The sequence below is a fragment of the Polypterus senegalus genome, chromosome 10, assembly GCF_016835505.1.
Source record: "Polypterus senegalus isolate Bchr_013 chromosome 10, ASM1683550v1, whole genome shotgun sequence".
Classification (NCBI taxonomy): domain Eukaryota; kingdom Metazoa; phylum Chordata; class Cladistia; order Polypteriformes; family Polypteridae; genus Polypterus; species Polypterus senegalus.
The window spans coordinates 7,668,851-7,688,873 of NC_053163.1; the positions used below are offsets into that span (position 1 = coordinate 7,668,851).

Here is a 20,023-nt window from a genome sequence, read left to right on the forward strand (position 1 = left end):
TATCTGAGTATAAGAGAAAGTCGAGGGGAGGCCACTCCCAATTTTTTTATGACTGTGAAGAAGATGCCAATTCATCACTCGTATATACAAACTCAAGTAGGAATCACCAATTAACTTAACACACACAGGTATATGAAGATGTGTGAGGGACACTGGAGGTCTCAGAGAAAAACATACACAAGCACGGGGAGAACATGCAAACTACACACGGACGAGAAGCAAGTGTGAAATTCGAGCCTTGAACATCGGACACACAAGGCAGCTACGCAAAATGCCACTGTGCTGTTCATAACCGACAAATAGATGGAAGAAAAGTGTTGAATTATGGGGGATCTTTAGGGCTTCCTCCTCTTTTTAGGTCAATTTAATTTCAGCTTTGTCTCTTGTCAAGGAGCACGGTCTTCAGTAAAGGTCAAACTCCTTTCAGTGCAGGTTCTTCTTCATTCACGTCAGTGTCCTCCCACAGTCTGAAGACTTTTACTGCTGGGTTGATTGGCAGCATATGTATTTTTTTTTTCTTACGTTGTGATTGTTCACTTGGTGTGAGAACGTGTCAGTCCTTGATGACCTGATTTTCATTATCCGTGTCTTTTCTTGAATAACATGGTGGCACACTGCAGCACTTTCTTATGTCCCAGACTGAGGGGAAAGGGTTCAAATCCTGGATTGAGGAATATCTGAACCAGGGGTTGGCATTCCTGCTTTGCAGATCCAGTGTCCTGGTTTTTGAATCTCATGCCTGGTTGTTGCTGTTGGTGTGAATCTTTCACCTTCTCCCAGTACTTGAGTTTTAACTCCACGTTCCAGATTAGGGAGTTTGGAAGATGAATAGATGGATGGACTGATGGATGGATGGCGCTGTGGATTTTACTCCATAGACAAGAATACTTGGTGAAATGCCAACTTCAAATGAGTCCAGTTTGAGCAGGTGTGATGGTACCATGTGGTGGGATGGCACTCTACCTTGAGCAGAGAGATGTTGGGTTGGATGTGCTGCTTTCTTGAAGTCAATTGTGGAAAGGATGATTAGATAATAAAAATAGTAAAAATTCAGTTGTAGCCTTTGGTTTTCATTTCTGGGGGCTTTAGCTTTTTTTTTGTTTTTCTCCCTCTCTTTTGTTCTTGAAGATGTATAAAGTAAAACAAAAAAAAAAAAAAAATGAGCGTACAAATGGCACAGAAATGAGGCAAAATTCAACACCTGACCAATCATGTTGTTAAGCAAGTCTCCAAGATGGCCTGTCAGGCAAAGATTAGAAATGCAACACCTTGAGCTGTGAAACATTATGGCAGAAGCTGCTTTCCAGAAAATGCCCAAGGGTTTGAGCAAAATTGTGCCAATGCATTGGGAAGTCTGGGATAAAATTGAATAAGAGCTGGTGCCAAGTTTTACGCTGGTTTAGGTTTACTTGTGCCATTACTGGATGTATTCAGTTTACAGACACTAGCAGTAGCCTCTGTGCCCACAGACTTGGGTAATCACAAAAATGTTTATCTTTATCATGCTGGGAATCACTACCAATCCTTGCTAAATACATTGGTCTAGACAGAAGCAGATAATTAAACTGTATAAATAGATCTGACACGGTGCTGTACACCCTGCAGGTGATCAAACATCACAGCAACTGTAAGTACAATGCTTTTCTTCATCTATTTAAAGCGTGAGCAGTTGAAGACGGTTTAAGAATTAGGCTACATTTATAGACAGCCATAGTCAATCTCTAATTTACATAATCCAAAACAGGGTGAGTGAAGCCTTATCCTAGCGGCACAGAGCACAATGCAGGAAACATGGGGCCACCAGCTTTGAATTGCCAATCCACTTAACCTTTGAAGAGATGTGGGAGGACAAAACGAGCAAACACAACGAGAACGTGGAGACTCCGCACGGGCAACATGTGGGAAAAAGTACTAATCACTACACTGCCCTCATTTGTCAGTAAAAGAGAAGTAGGATGGTCTGTGGCTATTTTTCTTTTTTGCCTTATTTGCAGAGTGGGGGAAAAAAAATACCCGCACAGCAATGTTTTTAAATGAAAATAAAATTTAAAAAAATGTACTCGTTGGCAGCAACGTCGACTGTGGTGGTATTTTTTTTTTCCTCTAAATCAGCAGGCGCCTGGGATTCTTCCGCTTTAACCGAGCTTCGATTTGCGCTGGCTGCCCAATACACGCGCGCATGCGCACAATGCCGCCACTGTCTCCATTGGGATTGTCGGCAATCATTTTTGACTTTCTGGTCTATAGACGGCGCAGCGGTAGCGCTGCTGCCTCGCAGTTAGGAGACCCCGTGTCTGCGTGGGTTTCCTCCGGGCGCTCCGGTTTCCTCCCACAATCCAAAGACATTCAGGTTAGGTGGATTGGCGATTCTAAATTGGCCCTGGTGTTTGTGTGTGTCCTGCGGTGGGTTGGCACCTTGCCCAGGATTGGTTCCTGCCTTGTGCCCTGTGTTGGCTGGGATTGGCTCCAGCAGACCCCCGTGACCCTGTATTCGGATTCAGCGGGTTAGAAAATGGATGGATGGTCTATAGACGGCGCAGCGGTAGCGCTGCTGCCTCGCATTTAGGAGACTCGAGCTTAACAGATTTTTATATCTACAGTATCCGGGCCAAATTACCTTATCATTGCATCATCATTCAGAGACTCAAAAAAGTCATTCTGTATTTAAGGGTTCTATTTCTCTTAATTATTTATTTTTTGCATACTATTTATATGGGCGGCACGGTGGCGCAGTGGGTAGCGCTGCCGCCTCACAGATAGGATACCTGGGTTCACTACCTCCTTCCGTGGAGTTTGCATGTTCTCCCCGTGTCTGCCTGGGTTTCTTCCCACAATCTAAAGACATGCAGGTTAGGTGCACTGGTGATCTGAAATTGTGCTTAGTGGGTGTGCCCTGCGGTTGGCTGGCGCCCTGCCCGGGGTTTGTTTCCTGCCTTGCGCCCTGTGTTAGGATATAGCGGGTTGGATAATGGATGGATGGATCTATAGACGCCCAGCCATATCACTAACTACAAGTGAGCAGACTCTACTCAGCAGATGTTTAGGCAGTAAAAATATGAGCTCGAACAATGCTTTATACTGTATATACACAGCGAACGGTTTATGTATTTAAAAATAATGTGATAATTTCTGAAGGTATTCAGAGACGTCGAAAAGACTCCAAAATAGTGACATATTAATGCTATTATCTTAATCGATACTAATACAGTATTGCTTTTACTAGTTTCGTTTGTTTAGGAGTCGTTGAAAAATTAGAGTCAACTTGTGACCTCGCTGATTCTTTAATTGAAGTCCTTTATAGAATATAAAATCGACACAGGTCGTCCGATAACAAGATTCCGAAAAAAAAATACCAAAAATAATTATTTATTAAAATACAAATCTATTCCAGAAGGTGTTTACACCAAGGCTAGATGATGATGATCGTATATGTGATGTATCTGTGTGTGTGTGTGTGTTTGGGTTCCTTTAACAAAACAAGGAGAGAGAAAAACGAAAAATGAATTTAAAACTACTACTGTGTAATAAATGCAAATACTAAGAACATAATTTACCTATACCGTTCAATGATGTTGAGAACAAACTGCAATGAACATTATTATAATGTAACTACTAACAATGAATACAGTACTATTTGTACTCAAAACTTTATGCACATGTGACTGTCATTAAACACGCTTCAGAGTATGGACGCAAGTTAAACAAGACGCGCTATCGGTGAACTGTCTAGTTAAGCATACTGGTTGCAAATAACAAAACGTTTTAAACTACAGCTATCTGAACAGTAAATAATGAATGAATATGAACCAGCATACAACAAAACTTTTTAAGAATTATGTTGCTTACATATTGGTATATATACAGACGTTACTTTAACGTACTAAGCACTGCACTGCCCTCATTTTTCAGCAGAAGAGAAGTAGGATGGTTTGTGGCTATTTTCCTTCTTTGCCTTATTTGCAGAGTGGGGAAAAAATACCCGCACAGCAATGTTTTTAATTGAAAATAAAATTAAAAAAAATGTACTCGTAGGCAGCAACGTGGACTATAGTGGTATTTCTTCCTCTAAAACGTAACACTGCGGCTGCATTATACAGACAAAATTGTCCTCCACTTAAAGACGATTTAAGGAGACGCTCTTGGAATTTGATGAATGGGATACGAATGTTGATGAAGATGAGAAGCTGTTCAAAAATTTTATCGGGACGATTAGTTGCAGACAACTTAACGTCAGATTCTACAAGTCCACCGTTCTTACGGAGTTGGCTGATGCATATACTCTGAGTTAGGATTAGGGTAACTGAATTTGAATTTCGGGTCAGTGTGTGCGGGGGTTTATGGGGGTAGATTTTGCTCGCGGGGTAATCACGCACGTTTATGCATATCAGAAGTGGAATAGCGGCACGTGCAATGATCAAGGATTTGGAAGCCGGGAGCCAGTATCCAGAATAAGGTGAAATCCTCACTTAAAAACAAAATTATTTTATTATGATTAGTCACGGTTAATTCTTTTAAGCTTCCTAGTGAAACTTAAAATGAAAGTTCGTTCAGCTGTGGACGCTTAGTTATTTGACCTTGAAAATATATTTAGGGGCACTTTATTATGTGCCATCTGATGCCGAAACCAATGGGAGAAATTATTATTTATCTTATTATTATGCACAATGTGTATAGATTTGACAATTAAACATTCTATTACATTTTGTAAATTTTTTATCTTTCACCGTGCTATACGAACGTTGCTCATGCTTAAAACATGAAGATGCCAGAGTATGCGGTCCTTCAGAGCGATGTCATAGAGGAACCACTTTGGATTCCCAAAAGAACCATCACAGGAAGGTTCCAGAAACATCATTTTTTTAGAACTGTACTTAAGTTATATAAATAACAGAAATAGATAACAGATTTATACATCCCAATGGATTCGTCAGTTCGAAAGAATTCTTTCTAGTTTGAATCACACAGTCTAAACTCTTGATCTGTTATATCCTGCTACACTCTTAAAAACAACGGGTTCTTCAGAGAGAAGAAGAAGAAGAAATAATTAACAAGTTACCTGAATCTTTGGTCGGGGATCATGCAATGCTGTGTTATTCTGTTCCAGGAACACGTTTGGCGAAATTCAACTTTCCTGGAATGGAATTTGCCGGATTTACTTTAACTGAATTTCACACTACAGTAGTCCTGCTTTCTGACACAGACCCCAGGGGACGATTAAGTTGCACCTAACCTGAATTTATTTAGACTGAGTGAGGAAGGAAACTGGAGCAAACTCACTTAGACCCATGTGCAAACTGCATGCTGGGAGCACCCAGGGTGTGACCCCCAGATTTCTGTTACTAGGCTGCTGTGCTACGTCACCATTCTGAGTATGAGTTTCAACGCATTTACATTAACCGTGTCCTTAAAAAAATGATGAAAAACACCCTTTATTTGAGACTTTTTTTACACAGCATAGAGCGTGGAGGGTTAGTCCCTCCCACACCCAATTTAAACCCCGCCCACTTCCAAAACCGAAGACACTGGAATAGAAACCACGAGCGCATTAAACATTACCATCAAAACAAAACGGACAACTGAGGCCATCTAGAGGAGAACATACGCAAGTCGACAGATCAGGCCATCCTTTCTTTCAACAATTTCTTCGGCGTCACAGTTTCCCAGTTTAAATTAGTCAGTTTAAAACTGCATGTCTACAAAATACATAACTAATATACTATCCATCCATCCATTATCCAACCTGCTATTTCCTAACTACAGGGTCACGAGGGTCTGCTGGAGCCAATCCCAGCCAACACATTGCGCAAGGCAGGAAATCAACCCTGGGCAGGGCGCCAGCCCACCATAGCTAATATACTATATAATTGAATAAAAGAATTTAGAAAAAAAAAAAAAGAATAGTTGGTGGAATACCAGTTTTACTAAAAATAATAATAATATATTAATTTGGGGAAAACGTCTACAAAAATGCCATGTGAATTCCAGTTATTTAATGCTCCAATCAGAAGACCTCACCATGAAAAGGAGTGCAATGCTACTTACATTACCAACTCAGAAATAAGTGACATTACATTGCTTACAGTATTATAAGAATACAAAGCGGATCTTCTCATAGTAGATAAATACACTGAGATGCAACAGGGTGGAATTGCTGTCCAGCACTTTACGACAAGTCCACTGAATCAAAAAGCTCATTAAAAAGACAGACTCAGTTACGGGACACCTTCTGGTCTCGCTGGAGGTGGTGGTGAAGGAGAAAATGAAGGAAAAACTCAGTGCCATTATGAACAATGCTGCTCGTCCTCTCAGTGACACACCAACTCTGAGGACTTGTAGCCAGTTCAGCAGAAGTGTGTGTCGAGTAAGACCACTGGGACTTCTTCAGCACCATCGGCAACACGTCTTTATAGTGCCTCACATTGTTTTTATCTTTAGCCAAGTCAGACGTATTCAGTTGTTTAAGTAATTCTGATACGTGTGTATTTATTAATTTACTAACCACAGAAAGGTAATAGAATACACTTCAAAATATTTGATACTTCTCGCCCTATGTGTACCTTCAGTGCCTTTCCTCGGTATCCTCTTGACCGGTGCTCCCCATTTTGAGTGCATTCCCATAAAGCCTGTGCCTTAGACTGGCCAAGTCAAAGTCCTGATTTGAATCCCACTGAGATGTCACAAGTGTTGGGATTTGGAATGGACAGGACATGCAAGAAACCCCACGAAGATCTTGCAAATGAGAGAATATTTGGTGGCGGTCAAAAAAAATTTATCCATCTGATGTCAGAGGTTGGTGGGCAGTTATGCAAAATGTCTACAAGAAGTCATTTCTGCTGATAGGGGCGACACCAGCTTCTGAGGCCAAGGGTGGTCTTACTTTTTCCCCAGTAGACCATTACACCTATTGATATTATTGTTGAATAAATGATTGGAAAGGCACATTTTCATTCAAGCAGATCACCTTTATCTGTAGGCCCTGCTTGCAGAAATTTCAGATCTTGTCTGTGAGTCTAAGCCATCCACCTGTCAACTGGACCCCCTCCCTATAGTTCTGGTCAAAGCCTGCCTCCCCTCTCTGGTCCCTCTTATCTCTGCTTTAATCCACTCTTCTCTCACTACTGGTACTGTTCCTTCATCTTTTAAAACTGCTGCAATAAATCCAATACTGAAAAAACCGGGTGCCGATCCGACTTACTTCAGTAATTTTTGTCCTATTTCTAATCTACCCTTCATTTCCAAAACTCTTGAAAAAATAGTGGCTATTCAACTTCATTCTCATTTTATCTCAAAATAATCTCTACGAACAGTTCCAGTCTGGTTTTCGTCCCCTCCATAGTAAGGAAATGGCACTTATCAAAATGACTAATGACCCCCTTATGGCAGCTGATTCTGGTTTAATTCCTATTCTCATCCTCCTTGATCTGAGTGCGGCCTTTCACACTATTTGTCACACGACTCTTCTCAATAGATTATCTTCGATTGGCATTGCCCACAATCCACTAGATTGGTTCAGATCCATTATCTTCGATTGGCATTGCCCACACTCCACTAGACTGGTCCATTATCTTTGATTGGCATTACCCACACTCCAATAGACTGGTTCAGATCCATTATCTTTGATTGGCATTACCCACACTCCACTAGACTGGTTCAGATCCTACCTCTCAGGCCGCACTCAGTTTGTTCAGCTTCAAACTTTCACATCCCAACCCACCGCTGTTACTTCAGGTGGGCTCTGTCCTGGGCCCCTCCTTTTCATTATTGACCTCCTTCCCCTTTCATAAATAGAACATTAGCTTCCACTGTTCTGCTGATGACCCCCAGCTCTATCTCACTAGCAGACCTACTGCTTCCTTTCCACCCTCCTCACTTACTGATTGCATAGCAGAAATCAAGTCCTGTTTTTTTTTTCAAATTTTCTTAAATTAAATAACAAGTGACAACACTGAGGTTCTCCTCATTGGTACAAAGTCAACATTATCCAGAACTGATCATTTTTCCTTTGTTGTTGATAATTCCTCTGTCTCTTCTTCCCCACAGGTGTCATCCTTGACAGTACTTTAACCTTTCAGTCCCACATCAGTAACATCTCCCAGTCTCCATATCTTTACTTGTGTAACGTTAATTGTATTTGCCCCCCGTCCATCACTCCCCACACCACTGCTATCCTTCTTCATAGCCTTGTCACTTCTCGTCTCAATTATTTTAATTCCCTTTTCTTTGGTCTTTCTCGCAAATCTCTTTTTGAGCTTCAACTGGTCCAGAATTCAGCTGCCCGCCCTCATCATTACTAGGACCCCCCTCTATTCCCCATATCACTCCCATCATGCAGCAGCTTCATTGGCTTCCAGTTCAGTTCCGAATTCAATTCAAAATCCTTCTGTTAACTTTTAAGGCTCTCCACAACCTCACCCCTCCATATTGTCTGACCTCCTCCATGTTGCCACTCTCTCCTGTACCCTTAGATCCTCTTCCTCCATCCACTTGACTGTCCCCTTTGTCCATCTTACCACTATGGGGAGCAGAGCATTCAGTTGCTCTGGAACTCACTACCATCTGAGCTTAGAAATATTGAATCATTTTCACTTTTCAAATCTAAATTTAAAACTCATTTGTTTAAGACTGCTTTTTCTCTTTGATTCCAATTGCTCTGTCTGACTTTAATTTTTATATTTTACTTTTGTTTATAATCTGTGTTTTATCTATTGTTCAGTGTCCTTGAGTGTTTAGAAAGGCACCTACAAATGAATAAAATGTATTATTATTACTGTTTGCTTGCTCAGATATGCTGAAAAAGTGGACAGTTCTCATGGGGTGGGCTTACTCTTCCACATGACTGTATGAATGTATTTGGCTTTTCCAGTGTTTCCCTCATTAGGTAAGGTTCAAAAGTCTTCAATCACCACTAGTAGTAATGTCATAATTAGGCAGGAAATTCATCCATCCATTATCCAACCCGCTATATCCTAACTACGGGGCCACGGTGGTCTGCTGGAGCCAATCCCAGCCAACACAGGGCACAAGGCAGGAAACAAACCCCGGGCAGGGTGCCAGCCTACCACAGGGCACACACACCAAGTTCACACTAGAGACAGTTTAGGATTGCCAATCCACCTAACCTGCATGTCTTTAGACTGTGGGAGGAAACCCACGCAGACACGGGGAGAACATGCAAACTCCACACAGGGAGGACCCAGGAAGCGAACCCAGATAGGTCTCCTAACTGCGAGGCAGCAGCGCTACCCACTGTGCCACCATGCCGCCTAGGCAGTAAATCTGTCCCTTAATACAAATTAATTAGAAACGTATCATTTGAAATGCACACTCAAGTGTTTTCACTTTTTCTTGGTTTCATTTTTCAGAGTACATCTATGGCTTCCCAGACTCTTCTGATTTTTCTCTTTACTCTCCTAAACATCACATCTTCCCATCGTCTTATGGTTTCCGAGGCTTTGGGTTCTGGGGAAGAATGCACGAGGGCTGAATTTGTTCCTGGTCATAACCTTGCAGGAGAAGGGTTCGATGTTCTCACAATGGAGCACAAGAAGGCGTACGTCATCGACATGGAGGAATTCCTGCACCCAAATAAAACGTGCGTCCTCAAGAAAAACAACTTTTTGAATGGTAAAGAACAAAAGCTGCCCCTTTCAATGGTTGATTGGCGCACCATGCAAAAATGTAGTCATTCACTAACGAGTTCTGCCTATTCGTCCAGTGAGGCCCTGGCAAAGGAAACTGCAAGTAATATTCAAAATAACTGGACATTAGGACTGTCAGTGGAACATCCAAAGGCCGAGGGGTCTGTTCAGCTAGCTGGGAGACACTCTAAAATGAACAAGTACTTCTCAGACAAATCCAAACAAGACAAGATGACGTTCATCATTCAGAAGATATTCTGTGAGTATTACAGGTAAGCTGAACATGGATTTATTCATTTTCAATCCAAATGACTTTCACTAAAACACTGAGACTCAAACTGTTGGACCTGAGGGTCATTTCCAGAAAATACTGGGGAGTCAGGGGCCAGTACACCATGTGCTAGTTGTAATTAAGCTGAAACAGCTTTAACAACGAATGATCTTTCTTTCACATTAATTGCGAGTTCTCCACAAATGGTTATATTTTAGGTTGAAATAAACAAGTAATAAGAGGTGACACTGTCGACCGACGGTATGCTTGCTAATGACAGGCTTGGGTGAGCTGCACACGCTGGATAAGATGCTCATCAGTGAGTCTGTTGTACCTCTGGTTCTTAATGAAAATCCCAACTCACAGATGGAGGTAGATCCAAACATGATCAAAATGTATGTTGAGAGTCTTTTGCAATTGGCTATAGCATAGACCTAGAATTACTAGACGCCGCATGACCAGCAGAATCGTACATCAACGTCACCACCATATTGCGAGTGGCACTGCTGTGGATTGAGGTAATGGATAAAGATGCCTCAAGCTCAGGCTGAACAACCGTTTTGGTTATATTTGGCCATTAGAAAATCCTATTTACGAAAATCCCAGACAAACAAACTGTGATTGCCTTCACAAACACTATTGGCATGCAGACTTATTTTGCTAAACTGGGAGAATCCTAACTCTCCTCTTTTAAGTCGGTGGGTAACTGATGTTTTAAATTATTTGAAATTGGAAAAATTCAAATTCTCAGTTAGAGGATCTGTGCAGAACTTTTTCAAAACCTGGCAGGATCTGATCAATAATATTTTAGAATAAGTTCTTAAAGCACTGAGGAAATAGATTCTCTTCCCATTTTTTTTTTTTTTTTTTCCCTCAATTTATGTATTTTTACAAGCTTTAAGTTTTACTCCGTTGGCCATGCTCTCTTTCTCAGGGGTGGGGTTTGATTTGTTTTCAATCCTATTTTATGTAAAAATTGATCTATCTGTATGGAATGTTGTGTGATTTCAATAAAATCAATACAAAAAAAATCCCGTTTTATAATCTTAGCACTCAGGGTCAACTTACAATAGAATTAAACAGCATTAGTAAAATAAAAAGAGAGAATGATAAATTAAATAGCAGTCATTAGCAAACAAGCAAAGATAACTGGCAGTAACAGTGCAAAATTCACAATTGGTATGCCAGTTTGAAAAGAGAAGTTTTGAGGGCAGTTTTAAAATGTGTTATTGAATCGAGCAGACGGATATGAGAGGGAAGAGAATCTCTGAGTTGAGGAGCACCAGGAGAGACGCTCGAGCTCCAGAGCACTGAGTCTGACGTGTGGTACAGAAAGTCGACATGCAGAGGAGGATCTGAGTGAGCGAGAGGAGTGCCAGTCTGGAGGAGATCAGTGAGGTTGTGGAGAGCTTTAAATGTTCAGGGCAGGATTTTGTATTGTATTCTGTAGTTAACAGGGAGAGAGTGAAGTTGAGAGAGATTTGGTGTGATATCCATCCATCCATCCATTATCCAACCCGTTATATCCTAACTACAGGGTCACGGGGGTCTGCTGGAGCCAATCCCAGCCAACACAGGGCGCAAGACAGGAAACAAACCCCAGGCAGGACACCAGCCCACCACAGAATACGTGTGATATGTTCAGTGGATTTAGAACAGCAGATTATTATCCTGGCAGCAGAATTTTGAAGAAGTTGTAAGTGATGGATACATTTTTGTGGGATGCCATATAGAATAGCATTACAGTAATCTGTACGTGAGGTGACTCGGGTATTAACCGATATTTCAGTACTGTGTTGCGTAAGAACAGGACGAAGTCTAGAAATGTTTCAGAGATGGAACAAGGCAGTCCAAGAAAGGTTATTAATATGGGAGGAATTATTTAATAATAATAATTATTATTTAATAATTGTCATTATTAGTGTATAAATGGATATAAATAATTGCATTTAAACAATTCGCCAAAATCTGTTGTATGTAAACGATACTGTTTTAAACGTTATTGTTTTTTCACCAGAAAACCCTTTTTCCAAGTCTACCTGTATTAGTTTAAATGGCACTTTTGCCACTTGCAATATGGCGGATGCGCTGACGTATCGTGTCGGCTGGGCAACACAGCGAATGCGGCATCTACCTATATATGTCTATGGGCTCTAGGCACACTCTCTTCTGCATTCTGTCTCAGCCAGCTTCTTCACTTCTGGCACTGATATCATAGAGTTTTCCACCGATTGCTTCAAGATATGCCCAAACATACAGTAAACGATGTAATTCACGTTATTCAAACATTGTGCCAAATGTCTGGAGCTAAAAAGGAGAAGAGCTTCAAAGTATGTGTTTCAAGCTATATCCACAATTACGAAGGTAAGATCCGACGTATTAAAAACTTGTTCATACTATGAACTTACTGCTCTTGGGACAAATACAGGTGGTCCTCAGGTTACAACACAGTTCCATTCCTAAAACAGTGATATAACCCGAAATTTGGTGTAAGTCGAAACACACCCTAGTCACTTACCTATCCTAACATATTTGCAGAATCATAATCTAGAACATAAAAACACAACTAAGCCACAGAAAAAGGAAAGGACATTAATATACTGTACTGTACACTGTACTGTAGTAACAGAAAAAATGAGTGTAAAAAAAAATCCCTTACCTTTATTCCTTCTGATCTCTTTACAATGTCTAATTTCACTTCCATCGTGATGGCTTTCCTCTTCTTCGAATCATTTGAAGACTCTGATTTTCGTTTGGGAGCCATGATAAGAGCCACAATGTCGCCAAACAAAGCCACACAAACGCACAACCAACCTAGTTTGCCAATTCCCTCACTCATATGCCGCATAACTGCGTATTCTTCTGTTGAGCGCAACCAAACTAGTTCACCTACACAAGTACGACGCTAAAGGCGTAAGCCAAAACACTCATGTCTTAATTTTGTTGTGTTGTCAACTCCAAACATCGTATGTCGAGACGTTGTAACCCGAGGACCCCCTGCATGTGATTATATTAGGCTTCTTTAAAAAAAAATAATTTCAGTAATTAGTCATTAAACTTTATTCAGGAACAAGTGAATATGTACGAGGGTGAGTCAAAAAGTATCCACACTCTGACTGTAGAATTTACTGTATTTTAATCATCTTTCATAAAAGTCAAATACAGTAGAACCTCTGGTCACGAATGTTTCCAAACATGTACAAATCGGGTTACGATCAAAAAGTTTGCCAAACTTTCACATCTGTTCTCAATCACACGCTCTGGTGACGAACAAAAATACTGGCGGCCAGTTTCCCTTCCAGTTCGTATGCGCCAATGATTTACGCACATGTCCAGTCTCTCCTCATACATCGTTCTCGGTCAGACGTGCGTGCATTCACTGCGAACTCTGTGCTCTATTTCCTGTGCTTTTGCATCAATTTTGCAATTAACCATGGCCTCTAAGCAAGTGAAGAGTGGTAGTGTTGGTGAGAAGAAAGGTTCAAAGGAAATTGAAATACTATTAAAGAAAGAAATCATTGAAAAGTATGAGCGTGGCGTTCATGTTACTGATCTTCAAGAAGTCGAAATTCCTAAATCGAAATCTTCCTTTGCGGAGCCGGACTCTCCCTCAAAACTGTAACCTTCTCTCCACCCAGCTTCCTCCTCATTTCTTTCACACCAGAACTCAACTTATGCAAAGTTAGTTTTCTTGGTTGTTTTTGGTTAGTTTTTGTATAAATTAAGGATGTGCTTAAAACTCATAAAAAGTGTTTACAGCAAGCGGTTCATAAGGGACCAGCGCAAACTCTTACAGTGTTAGTTTCCTCTGTTGTTCAAGGTTTTCTCAGTGTTATTCAACGTTTTTACATTTAGTTTACTATTACACTGTGCATTCTATAGTATAATTAACTATTTTTGTGCTTAAAAATCTTTAAAACATATATTTACATGCAGATTGTATGGGCTGGAACTGATTAATTGTATTTACATACAATCTTATTGGGGAAATTACGTGTGACAAAATTAGGTCACCTCCAGAGATATGGAACGAATTATGGTCATGACCCGAGGTACCACTGTACATCATTTTTTGACATATTCTTCCTGCTTTTCATTACATTTTGTCCATCTGTCAACAAGTTTTCGAAAATCCAAGTCTTTAGAGTCCTGGTGCTTCCTGTCTTGCTATATGGTTGCGAGACATGGACGCTATCAGTTGACCTGAGATGAATACTGGACTCCTTCATGTGTGTCTCTCCGGAAAATCCTTGGGTACTGCTGGTTCGACTTTGTGTTGCTCATGGAGTCTCACATGAGGCACATGACCTGCATTGTGAGAGTGCAAAGAGGCAAGGTCAGAAAAATATTGCTACAATTAAAAAAAGGTACCGACAGGAATGAGCAGTATTATGGACCGAGATGGGCCAATTTCAAAATGCAGAGAGTCAAGAAAGACATTGATTGTCAAAATCCAAAACTCAAAAAGCAAGAAAACGTCGTCAAAATGACAAATCAAACATTTCAACCTCAAAGTGCCTTTTAGCTTCCTGCGTTGAAAGACAAATACAGTGGTACCTCGTACTTTGGAAGATTCTAACTTTGAAAGTTCCAGAGTTTGAATGCTAAATTTGAGAGAAGTTTGGTCTGAAGTTCAAGTTATGCTTCTACGTTTGAACTGCGTGCGCGGTGAAAAAATGCAGCAATAGATGGCGTCATCTGTTGTGCACCCAAGTCGTCTCTCACTCTCGCTGTGAACGCATCTCTTGCATTACTCTTGTGTCTTTTCAGTGCTTTTCTCACTTTATTTTTGGGTTATATATATATAACCTCTATTTATTAACTCTTTTCCTTTTCTCCCATTTTCTGAATATTTTTCCAAAAACTAAATTTTCTGAAAAGCATACAAAGCAACAGTTTTTTGCATATATCCATGTAAAATGTCTGTTGCTGCATGCAGTGCCGTATTTCAGTATGTTAGTCATCTCAGTGTCAGCAGGTGCATGGGGGTGGCGTCGGCAGATCAGCTGGGGACCAATCAGCACAACTGATGCCTGAACCTCACTTTCACTTTAGGTCTCGATCTCCAGATCACCTGCACCAAAACTGGAGTCCGACAAGTCAGAGTCCAATTCTAAATAATAAAACAGACATAAAACGTCATCCACTGAGTATTTTGCTTTTCGTATTTGCTTTGCTCTCTCGCCAGATATTGATGCCATTCTAGGCACTGTTTACGCTACTCACACACATGCAGGGATTCGACATTCCTCCTAGCAAGGACGTCCTACCTATAAAGTAATGGTGAGTTTTGTCAACGTTTACAGATGATTATCACCCTCTACCCATGGATGTCGACTTTAGTCATCATCTGCCCTTGTTTTGATTTGGGAAAATGGTTCAAGGGATTAAAACATTAAGTAGGCAAAAATCAGAGAGAAGAGGTCCGTTACTTAAATAAAATTTACTTATTCAATTATAACATATAAATACATATGAATGGGTTATAGAAATAAATATATATGCTTAAAGAGACAAACTTATACTTACAATAACATACATACATACAGTAACATACATCAAAAGACCCAGAGCCATCATCCTAGACCAGTAGACTGAGGGAGCCCGCATGTCAGTCTCGTCAGAGGATCAACCCCGTGTGCCTTTTATCAGATACCGGGCGGTTGCGCCTTTCCCCGCGGTTCAGCATCCAAAGAAACTGAGGGCGGAATCTTCCCTTATATACTAATTAGGTGTCCTTGCCCAAAAGCGGTCTACGTGGAAGCAGTGCATGCAGAAGTGATCAGTTTCAGCCTACCCCCTCCTTCCACGGGACACGGCGCTTTTTCCTTCTACTCGGCCTTGAGACTAGTGTCTGATACCAGAAGACACAGTAATATGCTTACATGTGAAAAAAGCCTCTCGAAGTGAAAAACAACTCCTTACATAGCCTTGGCTGTATCTTTAGAACATTCCTCTCCCAAAACATTAGTTTCTATAGCTGATTCTGCGCTGAAGCGACTAACGCCCATCTGCTTTCTTGATTCCCCCTCCCTCTCTTTATTTCACCTTTGCAGAGAAAAATTCTTCCATTACAGCCCTCAACCCTAATGTCAACAAAAGTCGACATCTGCCCTAAAAGAGTTAATCATGGCATCCAGAAAGAGTGTGGAAGCAACAAAGCCTAAGAGGAAGGTCGTAGTACCGATGACTGAGGTGAAAAAGGAATTCATTAAGAAGCATGTAAATGCAATTTTCACTTTAGTATACTGTAGTTACATAATTTATTTATTGCTGTCATGTTTTGATTTATCACTTAGGGTATTTAATTGTGTTATTTTTATCTTAAATTATGTGTATTAGCTGTTTACGTTTATCGAAATGGGTACTGTTTAGGGTCTGGGAACAGACTAATTCACTTTCCATTTTATTTAATGGGGAAGATTGATTTAAACTTTGAACAACTGACTGTTTCACAGGGTGGCACAGTGGCGCAGTGGGTAGTGCTGCTGCCTCACAGTTAAGAGACCTAGGTTTGCTTTCCGGGTCCTCCGTGCATGGAGTTTGTATGTTCTCCCCGTGTCTGCGTGGGTTTCCTCCCACAGTCCAAAGACATGCAGGTGAGGTGCATTGGCGATTCTAAATTGTCCCTGGTGTGTGGGTGTGTGTGTGCCCTGCGGTGGGCTGTCGCCCTGCCTGGGGTTTGTTTCTGCCTTAATAATAATACATTTTATTTATATAGCACCTTTCCCATGCTCAATTAACTCACAGAGTTTAAGAAAGAATGGCAGGGTATGCAGTATATAGCATTGTACTAAACCAGATAAATAAATAAGATTAAGACAGTGAATTCAGAGAAAGCCTAACAGACAACAAAACTGATGGTCTAGCACACACACACTCAGCTTACGTGAGCATCTTGACATGGAGGTCAACTGAGAGAAGGGTAACAAAGTCAAGTAGAGCTAAAAGTCTTCCTGAACAGATGAGTTTTGAGTTGTTTTTTAAAAGAGTTCATATAGTCAGCTGACCTGATTAATTTCAGTAGGTCATTCCAGAGTCTGGGCACTCGCTATACAGCTGAAGGCCTTGCTGTCAACCAGTGTGAGGCACAACAAGATGGCCAGAATCAGAGGACCTTAGTGGGCGGACAGGCACATAGTGATGGAGAAGGTCACTGATGTAGTTTGGCTCAAGGTTATTTAAGACTTTGTAGGTTATTAGTAGGATTTTATATTCAATTCTGTAAGACACAGGGAGCCAGTGAAGACGGAGCAGGATGAGTGTGATGTGCTCGCTGCTGCTGGTCCGTGTAAAGACTCTTGCAGCTGAGTTTTGAATAAGCTGGAGCTGCGATATAAGATTAGAAGGGGCACCTGCCAGTAGGGAATTATAATAATCGATACAGGATGTGATAAAAGCAGGGACAAGTTTCTCAGCGTTAGAAAAGAAGAGGAAGGAGCGAACACGGGATATGTTACGGAGGTGAAAGTAAGAAAGTTTCTAACTATGATTTATGTGGATGGAATCAGAAAGGGAGGAATCAAAAATGACACCGAGATTCTTTACAGTAGAGGCAGGTCTGATGAGATCACCGCCGAGATGGACTGGGAAGGAGCTCATTTTATTAAGTTGCACTTTAGTCCCAATTTGCAGGAGTTCAGTTTTGTTGCAATTGAATTTTCTAAAGAGTTCTGCTCCATCCAGGTTTTAATTTCACTAAGGCAGGTTGTGAGCTAAGAAAGCTCTGATGAAGTTCCACTTTTAACATTGAAGTAGAGTTGAGTATCGTCTGCATAAAAATGATAACCCAGTCCATAGCTATGAATAATATGGCCAAGGGGAAGCATATAAATACAAAAGAGGGCCGAGGACAGAGCCCTGAGGAATTCCTTGTGTGACTGGCACTGAGCTGGACCTGCTGTTGCCAAGACTAACAAACTCTTGCCTATCAGTCAGATAGGACTTGAACCACTGCCTTGTGCCCTGTGTTGGCTGGGATTGGCTCCAGCAGACCCCCGTGACCCTGTATTAGAATATAGAGGGTTGGACAATGAATTGACTGACTGACTGACTGACTGACAATTTCATAGTTCAAATGGCCCCTTGAAAAAAATTAAGTTCAAATTATGAGGCACTACTGTATAGGGAAATATTAGAATGCGATCTTCTATTCAATGTATGATACTGTGCATAGTAATCTTTAATACAAACAGTACGTTGACCTAATATGTCACATAACCAGCATTTTAACCACAGCAACCTTTAAACCCCAATTCTCAGTCCATGCAAAAAGGTGAACACAAATGGTGATAACCACATTATAGGAAAAACCAAAAATGGAATTCATTACTAAAATGTCTGTGACTAGAAGTTTCCATCTCTATCCTGAAGAGCTGTCATGTTTTGTTTGTCTCTCGATCTCTAGTTACAGGTTGGTTTCTGATCCCCCGCTTGATAAATATTTCTTAAATGATATTGAGAAGCTTCCTGAAATGTATGAGAAGAATGCCTACCAACGCCTCATCGACATTTATGGCACCCATTACACCACAGCAGTGAGTCTAGGAGGCAAAGTGGAAACAATTACATCCGTCAAAACCTGTGAAGTGTCCATGAACAGACTGAGTATTAAAGACATTGAGAACTGTCTAGAAGCAGAGGCCTCTGCTACTGTATTAACCAAAGTCAACATAAGCAGTAAATGGGAACATTGCAAAGCATTACACAAGAGTCTGAACAGAAGCGACAGCTTCAGCGATGAATTTTCTGATCGCAAGACATATGTCTATGGTGGCCACACCGGCACTGAAGATATTCTTTTCTCAAAAACCGACTCGGATGCAAGTGTCTACAAAGCCTGGCTGGAGTCCACCAAGTTAACGCCCGCTGTTGTTACATTCGCGCTAACACCATTGCACCATCTGATTCAAAATAATATCTTAAAGAAAGAAAATCTTCAGAAAGCCCTGAGCGAGTACTTCACAGAAGCGGCTTTATCCGCAAGCTGCACCAGAACATGCGAGGGAGACTCGAAACCGAGCAAGTCAGACAGATGCTCTTGTAAATGCTCTGGCAATAACATCCTAAATAACATGTGCTGTCCCACGCAGCGAGGCCTTGGCAATCTCACCGTGTTTAACTTATATGCCAAAGATTTATATGGTGACTTAAGAAGTCAATCAGATGCATATGTTAAGGTTTACTATGGGAAAATATATAAAAAAACTGAAATAATCAAAGACAACGATAATCCAAAATGGAATGAAACCTTCACGTTTGGTTATGTTAAACTCTCTATGGACTCTGAAATCAAACTGAAAGTCTATGATGATGGCCTCATTTATGATAACTTACTCGGTAAGTGCAACATCACAATAAGTAGTGGCACCCATGTAGAATCGTGCAGCTTCAAGCATGGGGTGCTGTATTTTTCTTACACCTTGGAGTGCGCCCCTAGCCTTGGAGGCCCAACGTGCAAAGAATATGCCCCGTCACCGATACAGTCAGATCTGGCAAAGAGGCAGCTCCCCAGAAGTTCTGTGCCCAACAAAGGGAGCTCTAGCACAATAAAGAGAGGGAATATGGGGGCATCAAAACTGGCCTAAGATTACAGGAGAACCTAAGAGAAGCTTCGCTTAAGTTCATGTCCTTCTGTTTGTTGTTTAGTCACATCTACAGCTGAACCCCCATCCTAAACCGAAGCCTAAAGAATACTCAGAAAAATGAAACAATAATGTCAATGGAAATATGGTGTACTTTGAAAAGCAATAATGAAAATAAGGATGGCTCATTGTAAACACATTAGGCTCATGGCGCGAGTCAACTCTGAATTGGGCGACAATCAATCTCGGGACACACCTGGACCAACGTATTGTCGACAACTAACCTTCTGTTCATGTCTAGCAGAAATGGAGAGAATGCACTAGCGTCGAACGGGCTAACGGACAAGCAGTCTTCAAACTTCTCTGTCTGTCTGTAGTGGGCAAGCTGCGGTGCTAACTACTGTGCCACCATACCACCGTACAGCGACCTTAAGTAATCACAAAAGAAAGGTTTTATTGACACCACTCCATTTTTTTTTAGTTTAAGTAAGATACAGGATGGAATATTTTCTAAAATAAATACATGTTGT

The 20,023-nt window shown here is 41.0% G+C and overlaps 1 protein-coding gene across 1 annotated transcript; it reads left to right on the plus strand.

The window, feature by feature from the left end:
- The first annotated feature begins 1,616 nt into the window (after nucleotides 1-1,616).
- LOC120536654 (perforin-1-like) lies at nucleotides 1,617-20,023 on the plus strand. The gene is made up of 3 exons (XM_039765086.1): nucleotides 1,617-1,627; nucleotides 9,363-9,910; nucleotides 18,317-20,023. Exons 2-3 carry the CDS (start codon nucleotides 9,372-9,374, stop codon nucleotides 19,494-19,496), a joined length of 1,719 nt encoding a protein of 572 aa, XP_039621020.1. The 5' UTR covers nucleotides 1,617-1,627; nucleotides 9,363-9,371; the 3' UTR covers nucleotides 19,497-20,023.